Raw genomic sequence first — 18,944 nt, forward strand, 5'->3', positions numbered from 1 at the left:
TTTTAATTTTTTTTTTTTAATAATATTGTAACATTCTAGGAACATTTTGCGCTTATAGGGTATGTGATCGCGATAGAAAAAAGGAGAGGAAGGATGAAAAAGTGCAAAAAATTCAGCTACGAAAAACAAACAGCTATCTTCATTGCGCGCGGCAAGTAATCGAATTGGACGTTTAAACTGAAGTTCAACGTTTTCCGAACACACTTGCTCGCTCCGAACACGCCTCGCATCGGTTATGCATCAACAATCAACAATCCGTTCCAGATGAAAAGGAGTGGGATCCCTTCCGTCGTAGTGCAGCTGGTGGGAAACTCAATAGCGTGCGTACTACGAACACTGGCGTAGCTTCGAGTAAAATAGGTACGAATGCGTTCGTGATAAAAAGTGCGTGACTCAAGTCTGGGCTTCAGAGTCGGAGTCGGGAGTCGACCAGAGTCGACGTTCCTCCTCGGTTGAGCTTTTCTTTAACGCGTTAACACCGCTGCTCTCTGTGAACTAGATATTAAAGCCTCGTGTTTACTTCTCTCTGGTAGGCATACTTGACGAATTTCTTCTGCGAGGAACCGATGGTAAAATCATGATCATTCTTAGCGTCGATTCAACTCGCATTGAATACTGAAGCGTTAAATTATGACACACGGTCTGAGTTTACGAATGAAACAGTTATCTGAATCCACTATTATATACGCTTTAAGCGGCATCTGATTTTGCAATTAATCGACTGAAATTGATAAAGTACTCGTAAACTGATAAAGTAATCTATACGTTTTTATAACGTTTAACCTAAGCGTTATCACAGAAATAAATAGGATAAGCGTTAGTGGACTTTGCTTAGAAGTTGAAGAAGATGTAATTTTGAAGACACTTAAAGCTATTTATAAGTTTGTTAAAAAGAAATTAGGACAGTTATATAAAAATAATAATACATAAAAATCTAGGTGTTTTTATGTGTCAGGTAACTAAATAAATTAGACTTTGAAAACTGTTGTTTATTAAAGAAAATAACTTTTCGCTGTGTTACAGAAAGTCTGATCATCAGGAACTTTTATTGGGGATTTTATTTTATTCTCTACTAATTATTTGCAGTTTATCTACAAAGGAAAAATGCTTGAATTATACAAAAACTAAAGACTCCTTTCCAGTATCTTGATATGAAGCAATAAATAATACTCAGATGACATTGTAGTTTAAGATATATTACTATCAAGATGCATTGAATACAACAATCGTAAAGATTACAGCTGGCCCATTTGCTTATACCTTATTCAATAATATGGGTAAGTACAATCAATCAATACATAATGCAATATTCAATGCTTTTATAATTAATTACAACACATTGAAATTATTCTTTTACATTTGCCTAGTGATGGCAGGAAACGAAAATGCGCCAGGAGCCTTGGCAGATGATCCATTATCTGCGAGACTGCAATGGTTACGTCAGCGCAGAGAAGCCTTACAAGAGAAACTTGCTCAAAAAAATAATGAATTGAAAAACCTGTGCATAGAAGAAGCAGAGTTAACCGGAGTTTTACCACCGGAAATACCTCTGGAGCCTGGCGAAAGTCCACCAACTTTTCGTAAAAAAGTGGGCACTTCCTTTATACATCCACAAAAATTGATCCTCAAGCTGAAGACATCTGATATTGTAAGATTTTGTTTTAAATGTAATAATATAAGAATCGATATAAATATGTTAGATTGGAGTTATTGTCTATTTATGGCGCTCGTGCGCAGGAGGAGTCTGAATTGGAGTTGGAAAAGCAAATACAGCTCGGAATTGTGGAAGCTGCATTGGGTGTTATTAATGATCCTACGGAAAGTAAGGCCACACGACGCAAGCACAGACTCGCTTATCAGCAAAGTCAACGAAGACTACAAGAGTTGGAGACGCAGCTGAACTTTATTAGGCAGACTCGTGGTAAAACACAGCGTCCAACTCAATTGCCAGTGAACACAGGAAGTTACAATACGCAACCACATTCACATGTTAACGTAAAGCACAGGACAAAGAAGCCACGGCCACCTTTAGATAGTACAGGTATTGTGTATACTGATGTGTGTGTGTGTGTGTGTGTGTGTGTGTGTGTATTAGAGAAAAATTATTATGATTACTTCTTTAAAATAATTTTACAAAACGTTTTAATCCATAACATATAATTTGTATACGATAGGAAATGAGATAATAACTCCAAAGTCTGTTGGAAGAAGTATTCTTCATGAACCTGGTATTAGTTTGAGTCCCTTGGCACCTGAAGACAAATCGAATACTTACAGCGGGCATGGATACGAGGAGCAGTTAACCGTACCGAATGTTTGCAATCATCATCATCACAGTGGCACATATCCCGGCGTAAGCCCTGTCGAACAATCGAACATTAAGATTGTGGAACATGATCACAATGATAATCACAATGTTTACATTTTACCCGATCAGTATCGCGCGCGTACGTATTCTCATGGAAGTGGCGGATCTCGCCATTATCAGGATACCGAGAGAATGTATCGACCTTACGTGCCGAACACATATACCGAAGACGAACGTCAAATGCGCTACCTTAAATTTCAGCATATACAGAAGCAACAACAATTGCAGGATCAGATGCAGCAGCAGACCCATCGACTACAATATTCAGGTTCCTTTGAATACAAGCATCTCGATAATTCCGATAATATTTTACGGCGAAGTGGACAGGGAACCTACGACAGAGATTTTCGCTCATCTCATTACTTGCCCATCGATTACCAGGCCTACTATAAGAACAGCTCGCAATCTCAGCAAATTTTACAGAGGCGAGATCGCGACTCGTCATTATCATCCTGCGTTAAAAACACCTCGCGGCACAGTGGCGGCAGTACATCGATCGAGGCTTCATCGCCATCCGGTTACTGGGTGCGCCACAATGATGATATTCACTGGGTGAGCACGGACGAGCCTGACAGATTTGGTAGTTTAGATCGTAGACGTCGAAATGCTCAACACAACAGTGTCAGTGAGGCGAATCTTGACACACAATCGCGTTATCGCACGGTTGCCGTTGCGTGTACTAAAAGCTCGTCGAGTAGCAACGTCACCGCGTCATCCCATCAACATCATTCCGTTCATCTGCTGCCATTATCCGAGCAACAAACGCCGACGAACAACAAGATGCTGCTGCGTACACAATCATTGGGAAGCGTAGAGACCTGGAACTCAAGTCATTCGCATGATTCGCACGATGGTAAGGATGCGTCTGCGACGGAATACATGAATAACAATCGTAAGAGTCGTCAGAAAGAGTGGTACGAAACATCGTTGGATGCAGGAGTGAGTGCCGGCTTGGATCACAATCTGATCGCCGCACGAAAGAACGTACATTATCAGTCGAGTCCACCGCTTGCTCGTATTAAAACTGCCACTAATGAGAACGCAAGAGATAATCAGACGATAGGCGGACCACCATTGCCGATGGGCCCTGCGAACCGTCACAAGAGAGATAAGCCCGAAGAGCGGCAGCACCCAGTGCATCAGTCTCATCCTCGTTATGATCAGTCCACAACCAGGTCGAAGGTATTGGAGATACCGGCCGAATCGAAGCCATCCATGGACGTCTGCGATAATGTGGTACGACCGTTAGGTTCACCGCAAAACTGCACGGTTGTACAGCCAGGAAAATATCAACCATATAGGGAAGTGACAAAGCCTTTTGAAATGTCAGATTTTTATAAGTATTCGACAAAATTTCGCAAGAGGAACGAAGCTGTCGCGCAGTCTCAGGTCGGCAACGGAGATTCCCCGCTCCAAGAGAATCGTCCTGCAGAAACAGGCACCGCTGATTTATCTAGGGATCCCAATTCTTATAATTTCGGACCAAACGATAATATTACCGCTAGTCCGGTACAAAGAAGACTCTATCAGCCGGTACAGCGCATGACTTGTCAACCTTATCTCTCGTCGTTAAGATAATTGTTTGCGCTCGCATATAATGTAATCATGCCTATCATATTATCATATAAATATCTATAGAATTATTCATTCAGAGATGATAGGCTGGTCCTATCGATGAACATTTGTTTCGTTCGATCTTCTTTAATTCACTAATTGCAGCATACAAACAGAGTGTCATGCATTAATGCTTCTTTCCCCATGACATTACTTGATTTCAAATCGATTAGAAAATTTATCGTTAAGCATTAATGCATTGGTCGAGATCTGTATATATATATATATGTATATATAGATATACATATATATTCTGAAGAGATATAATTACACAATTTTGTTCACATATTTTTCGTTTCTCTTTTGAGAATTAATCATTTATCAATATCATTCTTGACATATCTATCAAACTGTAATATAAGCATTTTTATTATAAGAAATTTTACCATTTATATATCGCAAATGTACGAGATATGTTCTAAAAGAGTGAGAAAAGAGAGAAAAAGTAAAGAATTGGAAGGATGCAAGGATTATTCAATCCTGATCTCGATTAATTAATTAATATTGGGACCTGAATAGTGCCTTTTATTAATGGAAGCATCAAGTGGATAATAATAATATAAATATTGTATTTTTAAATTAAAACTTAACATGATTCAATAATTTCATTGAAAATTATTCTCCACTTGTTGACTTCTGATATAATTGTATTCATAACTGTGTTCAGCGATGTACATATTTTTTCTACAAACAAATGAACAACTGTGGTTTTTTCTAGAGACATCGTCAGATTGATAAGATATTAATGTTGGTTGTTAAATACAGTTTTTTCTGGGTTATATCATTAAATAATGTTGAAAATTTGCATCTATTTTTAGAGTCTAAGAACTATTTTTATAGATTTCTATCAAGAGTCTATTTCTTACGACTGAACATAAGATTTGAAAATATGCATTTTATACATTTTACTATAGATAGTTTGAAATAATATCTAACACTTCTATACATGAAACGTGTGTTCTCAATCTTAATGGATAATATCGATACCGATAATATCGTACGTGGATGATATTTTTATATAGAAATCGTTTATATATGCGCGTATATATTATATTTGTATACCGCTCGGCGTATAATATTGAAAGATAAAATAAATCTCATTAGAGATTTTATTTGTTTACCACAATGTGTTCGCCGGGAAGCAGCTTGATGTTAATTCTAATGCTTGATTCATGCGATTCATGCATTAGTCACTATAGCGCTTGTTCTTATATGTATTTGTATATCATACATATACAATTTGTATTATTCTCTTTCTATAAAAATGATATACGCTGCTACTGCATAGTGTACGTACGCATTATCTGCGATTCAGATTTATTTGATCCAAAAATGTTGGAAATACTTCAGCATCACAGACATAGATAGATAGAAGATAAATGGCCTTATGTTAGCTGTGATTAATCATGCGTTGCGCGTTGCATGCTATTTTTAAAAAACCTTTTTGTACCGCTTTATACGATCGGTTTTATGTCAATAAAGACGCTAATTTAATTATTCTCACTGTATACATAGCGAAGTTTGAACAAGCGAAAAGCAGCGAAAAAAAATTTTTAAATGACAGGAGCACTGAACAGCTTTTAAAATTCGAAATACATAACAGAATTATTAATATCGTAAAGTACACGTGATTGTGTCGTTTAAAGAAAATGGGAGAAAATAATCCATCCTCAGCACGAAAGTATGAAAGTACGAGGGAAAAGGGATCAAAGAAAAAGATAACTATCGAAGTAGATGAAGATGATCCTTGTCTCAAAAAGAATGAGATTCATGAGGAAGAGTTACGTACTTCTGACGGGGAGGAGTTTAAATGTTCTCCTGGCAATGACCCGAGGTATATATATAATTACGGTATTCATAATTAATTCAGAGATACTTTTTCTGTCAACTCCGCTTTGCAGATTTCAGCAACAAAATCAGACGCAGAGATGTTTCGTGATGTATACTGACTTCTATCGCTGTGAGCACATTTTAGGTAAAGGTTTCGAAGCATGTACGTGGTTTAAAGATGTTTTCACGTCCATATGTCCAAGGGCCTGGGTGGAACAGTGGGATGAACTTAGACTTACAGGCAGATTACCTTGGCATAAATATAGAACTCAGGGCGATTTCCCCGGCAACAAATACGGCGAATAAAAAGAGAGAGAGAGAGAAATCAATCTTGTGGAATAAAATTAAAAAGTTTTATATTTGAAATGAGATAATTACGATTATTACGATTATAAACGATCATATATATTTTGCTAATTAAGAAAGAGATATTATAGAAATTTAAATAAAAGAAAATTAAATAAAGACTATACAGTATATGAGACAGGGAGGGAATATATATATAATTAATTTACACTTCAGATAAAAAAAATATTTAACTTTTATTATACAGGTACAAGATTTATTAATATGAGGTAACTTATCGAAGTACGAAGAAAAAATTACTAATTGTCCGACGATCCGTAATTGCTGGACTTCTCTTCTTTTAATCTTAACTCTTCTTTTTTTCAGTATGGTCGATAGATTCTTCTTCTATTTATTTTTACCACACTGGTTGATCTTGCAGTTTAAACACTTTTTTTTTGTTATAATTGTAAAAAATATACACTGGTAGAAATTTTATTTGAACTTTCAATAAAATACGGATACCTCTCGAGATCCCGTAGTAGCACAACTTTTTAAAATAGAGATCTTACGTAAAAATGTAAGATTTTTGCGAAACAAAATGATAATTTCAGTATTGTGCACTAGAGCCTGCCATGGATGAAGACAACTTACCGATCTTCGGGTGTTGGTTCTGCATAACATCGCAACCTATATCGCTGCCTATATCGATATATCTATTTCCTAGAGTATAATCGATGATACCTGTAAATACGAAATCAAAGACATTTGCTTGAAGGAGATAATTAAAATTATTTTCTGTTCTTTCTTATGTGTACGCGACTCTATCTTATATTGCATGCAATATATATATATTTATTGTGAACAATTAGAATTTAGAAATCAAGATATAGTCAAAGAATTAAAGCGTGAACTTATGATATTTACGAATTGAAACGCTGTTAATATATTATAAAGTGTGTGATCCACATTGACACATTTGGCGAGAAATTAGACCACCTTACGTCATGTTGAATATGTTCGGTAGTATGTAATGTATTATTTCAGGTTTGATTCCTCGACTGGTGAATGTATCGACAATCCTCGTCCCTGCAAATGCCCATCATTTCGTACGGACACAGAATTCCATGGGGGTTGATGTTCCTGGCGAAAAGAGTAACAGAAACCACAAAAATCCTCAAGATTTTGAGCATAGTCCACAGACAGTGGATGATCAAATACCGTAATTATCTTTCAAAAAAAGGAACACTCACCTTGGTTTCTTTAAATGTGTCAATATCGATACATAAGGTGCAATCTGCTTCGTCGTCGTTGTTGTATATATCGTTGTTGTATTTGTCGTCGTCGTTATTGTTGTCGGCGATGGCAGTTGCGGCGAGGCTTTTTCGTTAGTCTGTTCATTGTGTTCTGAACTTGAGGAAGCAGTCGCTAATGACTTTAGTTCTAAAGATGCGGCGGGATCAGACTTGTCCGTTCTACTTTCTTCTGTATGCTCGTTATTTTGCTCTATAGGACTACTTTGGTATAACTTTGGTTCAGAAGATAATGCATTATCTTGGTTAAGGGATGTGACTTGTTCTTCGTTACGATGATTCGATGCATTTGCTGAAGTTTCTTCTCTCCTTTCTGATGTTGATTGGCATGGAATCACTTGCGAGAAATCCAGTGAGATTTCCGTCGATAAACTCTTATTTTGATTAGATTGCGTCAAGTGAGTATCTCTCTTTGATCTCATCTCAACGATCACAACTTCGTCATTCATTGGCTGTTCTTGCGACAAATTTTCCTCAATGCATGTATCCTTAGATGATTCTGAGGTTTCTTGTAAAGTACTAGAATAGGAATTTTCAGAAATATCGTTAGTTTGAAGTCGCTTCTTCTTGGTAAACTGACGCGTATGATTAGCAACCTCCTTGAGTTTATCACTTAAAAGTTGATCTACCGCCTCTGGCAACCTAAAAGAACAATCTTCATAATCAAAATACACTAAAAATAGAATGTCAGAATTTCTTTCTTTATTTACATATAAGATAATCTAAATTATTAGTTATTATATAAAATATTTACGCCACATGCATCTGTGGCTTTCATACTTGCGTACTTGTAATTTTTCTCCATGAGTCGGTTACCTAGGGTCGAACAAATTCTGGACAGTTTGAAGCACTCACGTCGTCCAGCATTGATCTTTTGACGTGCTGTTGAAACCTTTGGGCCCATGCTACTAACGCGATCGCGCTGCTGCTGTAACCTTTCCTCGGCTATCTTCAACTGTTCTTTAAGTTTTTTCACTTCGTTGGCCAGGGTAGTTTGTACTTCCTTCTCCATATCCCATTGACGAAGATTTCCTGACATTTCTGCTAAATGATCTAAGATCATATACCTATATCATATATATAACATAATTTAATATGAAAGCTTTATTGTGTGTCGCTCATTATTATAGTTTGTTTCTTCGCAAAATTATTATGTGTAATTACCGTTTTATAACTAATTTATGCTCAGTTTCTCTCAAGTATCGCTCTTGCGCCGATTCTGGAAGATTCGTCAGGGAATCCACTTCTGCTTTAACATCCTTTTTAAGTGTGTCCCAAATATCATTCGTAGTACCATTATCGTCAGCAACTGAGTCAGATTTATGAGAGCTATTGTTGCTATTATTATTGTCTACAAGTACAGACGTTGAACTATCACGATTAATTTCTCGCTGGCATTCTGCCTTATATTGGGAAAGTGATATTGTGGTTTCCATCGTCTCCTCGTGCTCACTCGAAATCGTAAATGAATTTGGAAGTTTTACAGTAGATGCAGTAGAAAAAGTACTACTGTTACTATCTATATCATTTAGATTTTTCTCGACTAGATTTTCTGTATTGACATCAGGCTCGATCAGATTTTCACTTTGACCGACGCTTATTGTCATGTCATGTTGTAAAATTGATTTGTCGTTTATAGTGACGACTCGCTCAATTGCGTTCGGTTTCAACATTACTTGCACGTATTTACGATTTATTTCGTCTGTGCTTAACGTTCTCAAAGCAGATCTATGCTGCTGTGTGTCTGTCACGGATTGCTTCTCATGCAAATTCTCGACCGTTCTATCGTTGGCGTGACTTGAAGCGGTAACGTTAGTAATTCGAATGCTGAGATCATTCGGTATCGCTTTCTTACAGTTTTTAGTTTGCAAATGCGTGGAATTAGTATGTTTAGCAATATTCATTGAAAGTTTTTTGTCAGCAGACTTGCGACATACGTTTAATTCTGACGTGTCTCTCGTCACGTCGTCGTTTTTCCTTCCAACTTCTGTTGATGATTCTTGAGGATTCCTCTCTGGCGTTTTTAAATTATCCTGATTCTGTTTAACATGCGTTTTATTTTCGCACGGTGTCAAAGATTTTATTGGTGAGCTTGCTACGTTAGTGTTTAATAATTTATTACTGCTATTACTACCATTACTACTATTATTACTTGCTACCTTTCTCTGCAGTTTCAACTTTTCGCGCTCCAAGATTTCCTGCTTCAAACGACGATACTCCTCTTGCTGTGACGCAGGAAGATGCCTCACGGCCTGCAACAAAGTAGGAAAACCTGCAGAACAAATTAAAAGTGTTTCTACAATCAATCAGTTTCTTCTTCAATAATAAATCCTCAAATTGCGAATCTAAATAATATTAATCTCTTTCGTATAAATTACTAGCATTAAAAGATAATTAGAGGAAACACGCAATCGCCTTACCAGTGGCGTGTGCATATTAGATGAACCGTTAGCCGTCTGTAGCACATCTCGCTTTGTCGCTTGCGTGGACGAACTGGATGACTTCGCTGCGGCTGCTGCAGACTGTTCTTGTTCGTTTCTCACCTCACGTAGAAATTTACTCAAGTTCTTTTCAAAATCGGCGGGGATCTCCTGATGCTTCTCCGCGACAGAAACAGACTCGTTTTTCTCGCCTTCGGACTCGGTATCCGTATCGGAACCCAAACTTATCACAAATCGTTGAGTGTCAGATGCGTGCAACGATATTTTTGAAGCGTTAGCGTTGGACCATGCGTTTTCAGTAGGCTTCGCATTGTTATCAATCTTTCGTAGATTTAATTTCCTCTGCACAATCATATTTTGATATTTCTTAGCGTTGTTTACCACCTTCGTGCTCGTGAGTGCCTTTCTCGTTATTTTTTTCGGAGGACTCTTTACCGTGTCTAGGCTGGTGCTTCTTTTTCTGCTACCATTTTGCACAGAGATAGATGCGTCATTAATTTTCTTCTTTATATTTTCCGATAAAGGCTTCGACGATAATGGTTTCGACAATAATGGCTTCGCCGACAATGGCTTCGTCGGCGACGGCTTCGACGGCGACGGCTTCGACTGCGACGGCTTCGACGGCGATGGCTTCGACTGCGACGGCTTCGACGGCGACGGCTTCGACAGCGACGGCTTCGACGACAACGGCTTCGATGGCAACGGCTTCGATGGCAACGGCTTCGACGGTAATAACGGAACATTGTTGCTCACTGTGCACGTTGTGTTAACCGTAGATGGCATGGTATCTGCCAATATTTGATTTAATGCAGATGTCTGGACATTCGTTACAACAGAGTTTGTAACCGGAATAGTTGGAGCAATTGGAGCATTGTTGATATCTGCTGATTTCGTTCGTTTTAAAGAAGCCAATAAGATGGCACGCAATTCGTCCTCATCCTCATCAACGCTTTGTCTCCTACTAACGTTTTTAGCCGTATCGATGGCTTTGCTAACTATGCCAGAATTGGAATTGTCTGGTGCGGGATTTGTTGACAAACAATGGGATTCAATGTGTTCTTCTTGCGAATATTCGAATGTTAAGGGTATTGTGTGATTGTCCTTCTCCACGTCTCTCTTTTCAATCATAACATCACCGGAGTTGATAGACTCCTGCATATCAGTGATACTTTCCAATCTCGACGATTCTTCATTTTCTATTAAAATCTTCTGCGTATTAACGTTATCATTGCTCTTGCTCTGATCAGATTCGGTTGCAATGTGATCTAAAATAGACGCATTCGCAATTGCATCTCTATTTACATCAGCATCCAAACGTCGATTCTTTTTTTTCTCAAGAATGATACTCCTACGTGTGTATTTCCTTCTGCGTTTCTTCCTTTTCCTCCGAGCTGGAGTAGCTTCATTCGCTGACGATGTAGTAGTGACATCAGTCTGTCCCAGCTCAACTATCTCATGATCTTCCTTGGATGAGCCTCTTTGATCCTCTGATGTATCTAAAGATTCGTTCACCGAATTGTCGAATGTAGGGAGCGTCGACAAAGCAGGCGCGGATTTTTTCACTACTTGTAATTTTATCGGTTTAAAGATGCTGCTATTCGCATCTGCGGCGACAACGGTTATTGGTTGCATCTCAGCATTCTTGAAAGTCGGCTCTGGCTCTGGTTGCAGCGTTTCGCGCTTCTTTAAATGTTCTCGCAGTCGCTTATTCGATTTCAGTATTGGCGCGGGTACCAGCTTTCTATTGATTAACGTAGGTATTTTATTCATATCTTTAGTAACCTCTGGGATACCTTGCATATATAAAGGTTCCTGTAATGTTTTATCTACAGCTTGACATGGTGCTGCTTCCTTTGGAATGTATTCCATAGCTGGTAAATTTCTGTCGTCGCCAATAGGAAAGTTCAATGGATCTACAGATTCCTCTGGAAGATCATCGATCGTTATCATCGATTCATTCGGCGACATCGACTCGGCGTATCTAGCCGCATATGTCGTTGTCGGAGCATTTGCAACGGAGTTAAATGGAGGAACTGTCTGCATTTCGTAGGCGGGTTTATCATTTCTAAATGTGGAATCCACATTCACAAATACAATACTATCCTTGGCAGGTTGCTCCACGATTTGTTGCATCTGAAGAGGAGAAGCGAAAGTGCCATAGGAAGAGACAGGAGGAGTGAGAAGATCCTTGGACACTGGAAGATCATGCGTATCTGGCATATTCGTCAAGGAATAAGTACTTTCTTGACAACAAATTCCATCTATTAGATCGCAAACGACACCATTGCTCTGAGGGTTTTCGAGACTTTTTCCGGTTAAATCATTTAAATCCGAATCAAAGACCTCGTTGTTGTACTGTGATGGCGAATGCGCATAGAATTGCGGCTTACTTGGAAGTGCCTGGTAAGGCAAGTAAGTTCCATTATAATAGGATGTGACACTGTTCGTTGCAAGTTCATCTTGTGCGTCGTCAAAGACCGGGCTACCGATGTTCTCGTTTACGTTAATAAACGACACGTCAGATGGCTCGATTCCAAGCAATGCTGTGTCGATAGGAACGTTCTCAGTGATCTTGTCGGTCGGCGAGTATGGCAACTTCTCTTTTTCTCTTTCGATGTCAGTATCTAAGTCCATGTCTTCAATGTGATTGCTCTCGGGTGACGGAGTGCATGGCGGTGACGCATATTTCAACAACTCATCGCTAGGCACGGGTATATCATCGAGAAAACTTGAACTAAATGGACTTTCACTACGGGTGGGTCTCTTGGTCTTAATACCACGTTGAACCCGATTCTGATGCTTCTTCATGACCGCCGAGCGCAGGGCGATCATACGGAGTTGCAAAGCCTCCTCGTCCTGGTCATCGTTATTTACAGCCAATCTCTTTTCTGATTCTACATCCGCTGAATGCTCCGAAGATCTACTGAACTTTTTCTGCTTTGTCTCTAATGCCTTTTGTCGCAGCAACGCCAGATCGTCCTCATCGTCGGCATCGTCGACTGTTTCAACTTTCGATTTTCCCGGTTTGAGGTGCATGTGGTCTTCGCTACTGGTTCTGTTTAGTATATTCGATAGTTTCTCCTTCAACGATGACGATTCCTTACTCCGGTTGACGCTCGATGCTTCCGATGCTTGAGTTCCTATGGAATCCAGATGCTTCACCTTTTTCAACAATCGCGTCACCTCGCCGTGTCTGTCGACATAGGAACGAGTAGACGGCGACGAAGTCAGCTTCGACGGCAGTCTCTTCGTTGCTTTCACGGGTGAGTGACGACGGATACTACGTTTCGGCGATCTGACCTTTCGCGGGGATTTCTTTAGTATTGGAGATCTGGAATGATTTAGCGGAGATCGAGAAGATCGAAACGACGATCGTGCTATCGCTGGCGACCTGTATCTTCGAATTGGCGATTTCGAAATCATCTTTGATCTGCCACTTGATCTGCGAGTTGGACTTACTTCCCTATATACTTTCACCGTGCCTTCTGCCATAGACGATAGGTCGATGGAGGTCGGAGAAATCAATTCATCGATAGTGAGGGGTTCATATTCCTTTTTCTTTCTTTTTTTCTTTTTTACTTTGGCCTTTGATCGATTGGATGTATCCGTGAGACCGACGATTTCCATGTCGCTGTCACTGGAGATTGGTACTAGGTCGTCATTTTTCTCTTGTAATGTCGATGCCATGTGCTTTGTTGCAGCAAATCCCGTTTCTCTGACATGATGACGATTTTCCTTCCCTTTGACTGGATCTTATAAAATAAGATTAACTGCTACTTGATTAAAACAAGATACTAGTTCAAATAATTACTATTCTAATTATATTTATTCATTGAAAGATACATTTTTCATTATACACATACAGACTAGTAAGACTTTTTTCAAAAATAACTCTATTAAAATAGAAATCTCTATCAAATTTCTTTGTCTGATTATATTGTAATCACTGAAATCCACATAGCACACTTTATACAAGAGACGCCTTGAGGGCATTTTTAGGATTCAAAAGACTAAGGTACATTTTTAGGATTCAAAAGATAGGAATTCTGACTTCTGAGTTCCTCTAGACGTCTCTTTACGATGTTTTTTGAAGATTTGTGCTGTGTAGGAAATTAAAAGCAATATGTAGAATATTGAAGTGACAGAAATCAAAGAAAACTATATCAAAATACATTTCTTAGGAGAGCATAATAAATTGCAAAATTATAACAATTATTCAAATCGTATAAAACAATAAAAGACTCTTAATATTAAAAACAATAAAATGATTATAAAGGTCATATAAGAGTCGATTTAACAAAAATGAGTAAAAATTATTTTATTGTTTATAACAATTATTGCTTTTTTGTATTATATTTATAACTTCAAAATCTTTATATATATATCAGAAACAAAATATATGCATAAATAAACCAAAAGATTCAAGGAAATACTTTTGAATCTTTTGGTTTATTTATGCATATATTTTGTTTGTTAGGTTCCATCAATATAAAATTAACTTTAATCTTGGTTTAACTCGCTGTTTCTTAGAATTAGAAAAAGATAAAGAATAAATAAATAATAAATAAATACGTGGTCGAAATTAAAATGGAGAATTTTAGGGCATCCACCACAAACGCACGTTCTTTTTTGGCGAAACTTATCTCAAGATAAAAACAATAAAATTTACATAGATAAGAATATAGATGTTTCGGCCTCAAATTAGGCCATCCTCAGTATATCAGTCAAAATTATAAAATTACAAACACAATATTTAGAGTCACCTAATTAAAATTTACGCACATCATTCTAAAATATTTCTTATAACATGGCTAAAATTTAAAAACGCACGCTCGTTAAAATTGGTACATTTTAATTTTTCGCATATTCGAATGTGTAACAGCTAAAGATCACTTAGAGTTATGAGAGAACACGGAATTTCCAGATTCTGTGTTACAATAAGATTGAGAAGATAAGAAACAAGTGTGAAAGCACCAAAGTTAACTATGTACTGCCGATGTTAACTTTGGTGCCAATAAAATGCTGTATTAATAAAACATGGCTTTCACACTTATTTCTTATCTTCTCAATCTTATTGTAACACAGAATCTGGAAATTCCGTGTTCTCTCATAACTCTAAAAGTGATCTATGGATTGGAACATAAGACGAAATTAGCTGTTACACATTCGAATATGCGAAAAATTAAAATGTACCAATTTTAACGAGCGTGCGTTTTTAAATTTTAGCCATGTTATAAGAAATATTTTAGAATGATGTGCGTAAATTTTAATTAGGTGACTCTAAATATTGTGTTTGTAATTTTATAATTTTGACTGGTATACTGAGGATGGCCTAATTTGAGGCCGAAACGTCTATATTCTTATCTATGTAAATTTTATTGTTTTTATCTTGAGACAAGTTTCGCCAAAAAAGAACGTGCGTTTGTGGTGAATGCCCTAAAATTCTCCGTTAAAAAGATAAAGACTAAATTGGATTTTAAGATTTAGAAAAAAATAAACATTAAACACCAAGATTAAAGTTAATTTTACATGGATGGAATCAGGCCTTAACTTCAAACACAAATATAAAATATGAACAAAGAAAAAAGAAACATCGACGACGGATACAAGGTCCAGTATGACTTTACCTCTCCTGCTCTGGTTCTTAGGATGATACGTTGCGTTGCACCAGGTAGCACAGTCGCCCCAAGACTTGCAATCAGGGCATGCACGCATCCTGCCGACGACGTAGCTACTGGTCAAGTGACCCATCCCACCTTCTTCAGACGAACTGACATCCTCCAATGAAATCTCGCCTTCTTCTTTCTCATCGTCTAGGATGTCGATCGTCTCCGTGCAGCCGCTCGACAGATCACTCGCCATCATACAAACTTACCCGGCAGCGAAGAGTGAAACTTTTTTTATTGTCGCTGCTCTCTATTCGTTCCTTGGCGAAATCCGCGCGCGAATCATTCCTTCAGACTTTGAGTTACGCGAGGATACGTTCAAGGATAAAGCGAAGAATGGTGTATTCTTTCGAGAGATAAATTACATCTACAGGTGGAAGAAAGGAACTACGGAGGAGGGGGGAATGGGGAATTACGTATCTTCTCACACCGTGCGAAGAATTTTTTATATAGAAAAAAAATAAAAAAAAATGGACAGTAAGATCGTCTGACGTTCCGGAAATACGTGGCAAATCTCGTTGCCGCGAATTTAATGGTGCTGAGACACGACTAATTAACGTGCGCTGTCAGCAATGAGTAATCGCAAATCGCAACCTTGATTAAATACCTTGACCCCCCTTGTCGATTGTCCAACTAACACCAACTATTCAACGGAACCATAGCTGATGGCGGGCGGCCATGCTCCATATAGTCCTTATGTCCTCACTTACATGTGTCATACGTAATGTATGCGTTTTCATTAAATTGTACTGAGTGGGGGGGGGGGGACGTGTATTGGTTATTGGAATTTGGCTAATCGGAATTATCGGAAAAAGCGGTATAATATTAAAATTATTCGATTTACCAAATTGGCCAAACTCTACGAGTTATCACACACAAAATGACGTAAGCTGCATAATCATAGCATAAAGCTGCTGGACCAATGAGCATCTTATGTAAATCGAAATGGCGTTTTTTATGTCGGATGCTCATTGGTCCAGCAGCTTTATGCTATGGTTATGCAGTTTATAGACCTGTTCTTTTTGGATGAACTTTTGCACTAATTCATCTTTCTTCCTTTTCTCTCCAAGAGGAAAGAAAAGGAAGAAAGATGAATTGGTGCAAAAGTTCAGCCAAAAAGAGAACAGGCCTTACGTCATTTTGTGTGTGATGGCCCTAAAGCCTGTCACACATGAAATGCATAATGCGGGGTCTACAACAGAAGTCGTAGTAGTCGTAGAGTCTTAAATCGTAGAAAATTGACCAATCACAGTCGAAAATGAAAAGAATAATCAACTGTGATTGGTCAATTTTCTACGACTTAAGATACTACGACTTCTATTGTAGACCCCGCATAACAGTGCATAAATATAACAAAAGATCGCTGAACCAATGAGCATCTTATGTAAATCAATATGGCGACATTATGCTGGATGCTCATTGGTCCAGCAGTCTGATACGTCGTCTACACGGAGTAGGAAGTAATGCGGGGTCTACAATAGAAGTCGCAGCGGTCGTAGGATTTTAAGTCGTAGAAAATTGACCAATCATAGTTGATTATTCTTCTCATATTCGATTGTGAGGTCAATAATTTTCTATGACTTAAGATTCTACGATCGCTACGACTTCTATTGTAGACCCCACATTAGGGCCACTGTCACCAAGCTCAGTTAAATTAACTGGCCAGTTAGTCCATCGGTTTGCTTCAAACATCCATTGCTTCAAACAAAATGACAAATGCGATTGGTCAATTCCGATGGACTAACTGGCCAGTTAAGTTAACTGAGCTTGGTGACAGTGATCCTTAGAGTACGAAATTAACCAATCACAGTCGATTATTCTTCTCACATTCGACTGCGATTGGTCAATTTCTTACTCTTACTTCTTAAACTAAGCTTACTTCGCATATTGTAGACAACGCTTTAGGCCGGAATCAGACTACGCATTGGAAGACAGATTGAAAATTGAAAAATTTAAATCTAACCAATCGAAACGAAAGGAGCTAAAATTTCTTTGACCTTACTGGTCAAATTTCAATCTTCAATCTTCAACCTCAATCTTCAATGAGTAGTCTGATTCCGGCCTTATGTTATGCATATGCTCTGTTTATGCATTTCATATGTGACAGGCTTCAGGATATATTCACACAACTTGCATAGCCGCATAAACATATGCATAAAGAAAATTATCCAATCACATTTCTTTTATAAAGATGCATGTAAAATATACCTTAATAGCGGTTTTTCACTAGAATTAGTGCAACACTAGGCCTGTTCTTTTTGATTGAATTTTTGCACCAGGGGGTCTATTCTTGAAAAGAAACGTATACGAAAGTCTAGGGAAATACTACAGTATACGTTACATATACTATAGTATTTTCCTAGTTTTTGGTATACGGTTCTTTTCAAGAATAGAGCCTCAGTTCACTTTTCTTTCTCTTTTTTCCTCTTGGAGAGAAAGATGTACTGGTGCAAAAATTCAGCCAAAAAGAACAGACCTAATAATGCACATTGAGTGCAATTGAATGCAAATCTATTCATATATTTTCTATATTAATATAAATGATTTAAAATTACATATCCTTTGTTGTCACGAAAACTTCATAATCTTAAAAGCATTTATTAACACTGAAAATATGTAAACAGATTTGCACTCCATTGCATTAGTGTTGCACCAATTTTCCCAGTGGAAAACATTATAATTTTCAATAAATAAAAGAAGGGCTACGAGCCAATTATAATATAAAATATTTAATAATTTAAAAATCGTACATACAAACGTTTCGACACCGATCGGGTCATTTTCAATGTAAAACAACAAAACATTATTACATAAATTATCGAAAATTTTCGATCACATTAAAGTATTATGGCTTATTTTCAATATTACTTTGTTAATTGCGTTTTCTTTTCGGCGTCTAACTTACATCATTAAGAATTATGAAAAATGAGATGAGATCACCTTTAAGTTATTTTTAAGTTATTTTTGTATATGGACCGCTTACTGGACATTATAATATGACCGAAAATTTTCGATAATTTATGTAATAATGTTTTGTTGTTTTACATTGAAAATGACCCGATTGATGTCGAAACGTTTGTATGTACGATTTTTAAATTATTAAATATTTTACATTATAATTGGCTCGTAGCCCTTCTTTTATTTATTGATTTATTCTGATTTTTTGAACCATATTAAGAATTATATTATAATTTTCAGTATTTAATTTTCAAGTATGCTCAATTATACTCAATTGTGCTCAATTTCCGTAGCATCCAATAATTCTAATAAATCTACGGTGTAGCATTCATATTTTGTTTGCATTCATAATAAGTCTATTCGTATTACTTATACTTTTTGCACTAGCGATTGGCTGCGTTCAGCAGACTCAACAGTTTTGCAACCGTTTTATGATTGGCTGCGTTCAGCAGACTCAACAGTTTTGCAA

General features: G+C 37.5%; 3 protein-coding genes across 6 annotated transcripts; 2 read left to right on the forward strand and 1 right to left on the reverse strand.

Annotated features, from left to right (window-relative positions):
- Nucleotides 1-369: 369 nt before the first annotated feature.
- On the forward strand, nt 370-4,103 carry sstn (stepping stone). The gene is made up of 5 exons (XM_018452121.1): nt 370-569; nt 1,024-1,277; nt 1,368-1,648; nt 1,738-2,041; nt 2,175-4,103. The coding sequence occupies exons 2-5, from the start codon at nt 1,274-1,276 to the stop codon at nt 3,944-3,946; spliced, it is 2,361 nt and encodes a 786-aa protein (XP_018307623.1). The 5' UTR covers nt 370-569; nt 1,024-1,273; the 3' UTR covers nt 3,947-4,103.
- A 934-nt stretch (nt 4,104-5,037) lies between these two features.
- Nucleotides 5,038-6,176, forward strand: LOC108725254 (probable cytochrome c oxidase subunit 6B). The gene is made up of 2 exons (XM_018452150.1): nt 5,038-5,816; nt 5,884-6,176. The coding sequence occupies exons 1-2, from the start codon at nt 5,632-5,634 to the stop codon at nt 6,116-6,118; spliced, it is 420 nt and encodes a 139-aa protein (XP_018307652.1). The 5' UTR covers nt 5,038-5,631; the 3' UTR covers nt 6,119-6,176.
- Nucleotides 6,177-6,429: 253 nt separating this feature from the next.
- Nucleotides 6,430-16,199, reverse strand: LOC108725261 (uncharacterized). Of its 4 annotated transcripts, none has more exons than XR_001936746.1 (7): nt 15,479-16,199; nt 9,831-13,603; nt 8,575-9,662; nt 8,199-8,477; nt 7,351-8,052; nt 7,025-7,240; nt 6,430-6,841 (listed from the first exon to the last, which is right to left on the reverse strand). XR_001936746.1 is itself a non-coding variant. In XM_018452174.1 (7 exons), exons 1-6 carry the CDS (start codon nt 15,714-15,716, stop codon nt 7,141-7,143), a joined length of 6,180 nt encoding a protein of 2,059 aa, XP_018307676.1. In that variant the 5' UTR covers nt 15,717-16,199; the 3' UTR covers nt 6,430-6,841; nt 7,102-7,140. The 4 variants fall into 4 exon arrangements, 3 of the variants coding, with proteins under 3 accessions (XP_018307676.1, XP_018307675.1, XP_018307674.1); XM_018452174.1 differs by having other exon boundaries at nt 7,102-7,240; XM_018452173.1 differs by having other exon boundaries at nt 7,097-7,240.
- Between the last annotated feature and the right edge of the window lie 2,745 nt (nt 16,200-18,944).

The sequence above is a fragment of the Mycetomoellerius zeteki genome, unplaced genomic scaffold (assembly GCF_001594055.1).
Source record: "Mycetomoellerius zeteki isolate Tzet28-1 unplaced genomic scaffold, Tzet1.0 scaffold332, whole genome shotgun sequence".
In the NCBI taxonomy this organism is placed as follows: Eukaryota; Metazoa; Arthropoda; class Insecta; order Hymenoptera; family Formicidae; genus Mycetomoellerius; species Mycetomoellerius zeteki.

Coding starts and splice junctions, on each gene's coding strand:
- sstn (XM_018452121.1), top strand. Junction 1,649..1,737: donor AGCTGAAGACATCTGATATT/GTAAGATTTTGT, acceptor GCTCGTGCGCAG/GAGGAGTCTGAATTGGAGTT. Junction 2,042..2,174: donor GCCACCTTTAGATAGTACAG/GTATTGTGTATA, acceptor TGTATACGATAG/GAAATGAGATAATAACTCCA.
- LOC108725254 (XM_018452150.1), top strand. CDS start 5,632: ATGGGAGAAAATAATCCATCCTCAGCACGAAAGTATGAAAGTACGAGG. Junction 5,817..5,883: donor TCTCCTGGCAATGACCCGAG/GTATATATATAA, acceptor TCCGCTTTGCAG/ATTTCAGCAACAAAATCAGA.
- LOC108725261 (XM_018452174.1), bottom strand. CDS start 15,716: ATGATGGCGAGTGATCTGTCGAGCGGCTGCACGGAGACGATCGACATC. Junction 13,604..15,478: donor TAAGAACCAGAGCAGGAGAG/GTAAAGTCATAC, acceptor TTATTTTATAAG/ATCCAGTCAAAGGGAAGGAA. Junction 8,053..8,198: donor CTCATGGAGAAAAATTACAA/GTACGCAAGTAT, acceptor TTGTTCTTTTAG/GTTGCCAGAGGCGGTAGATC.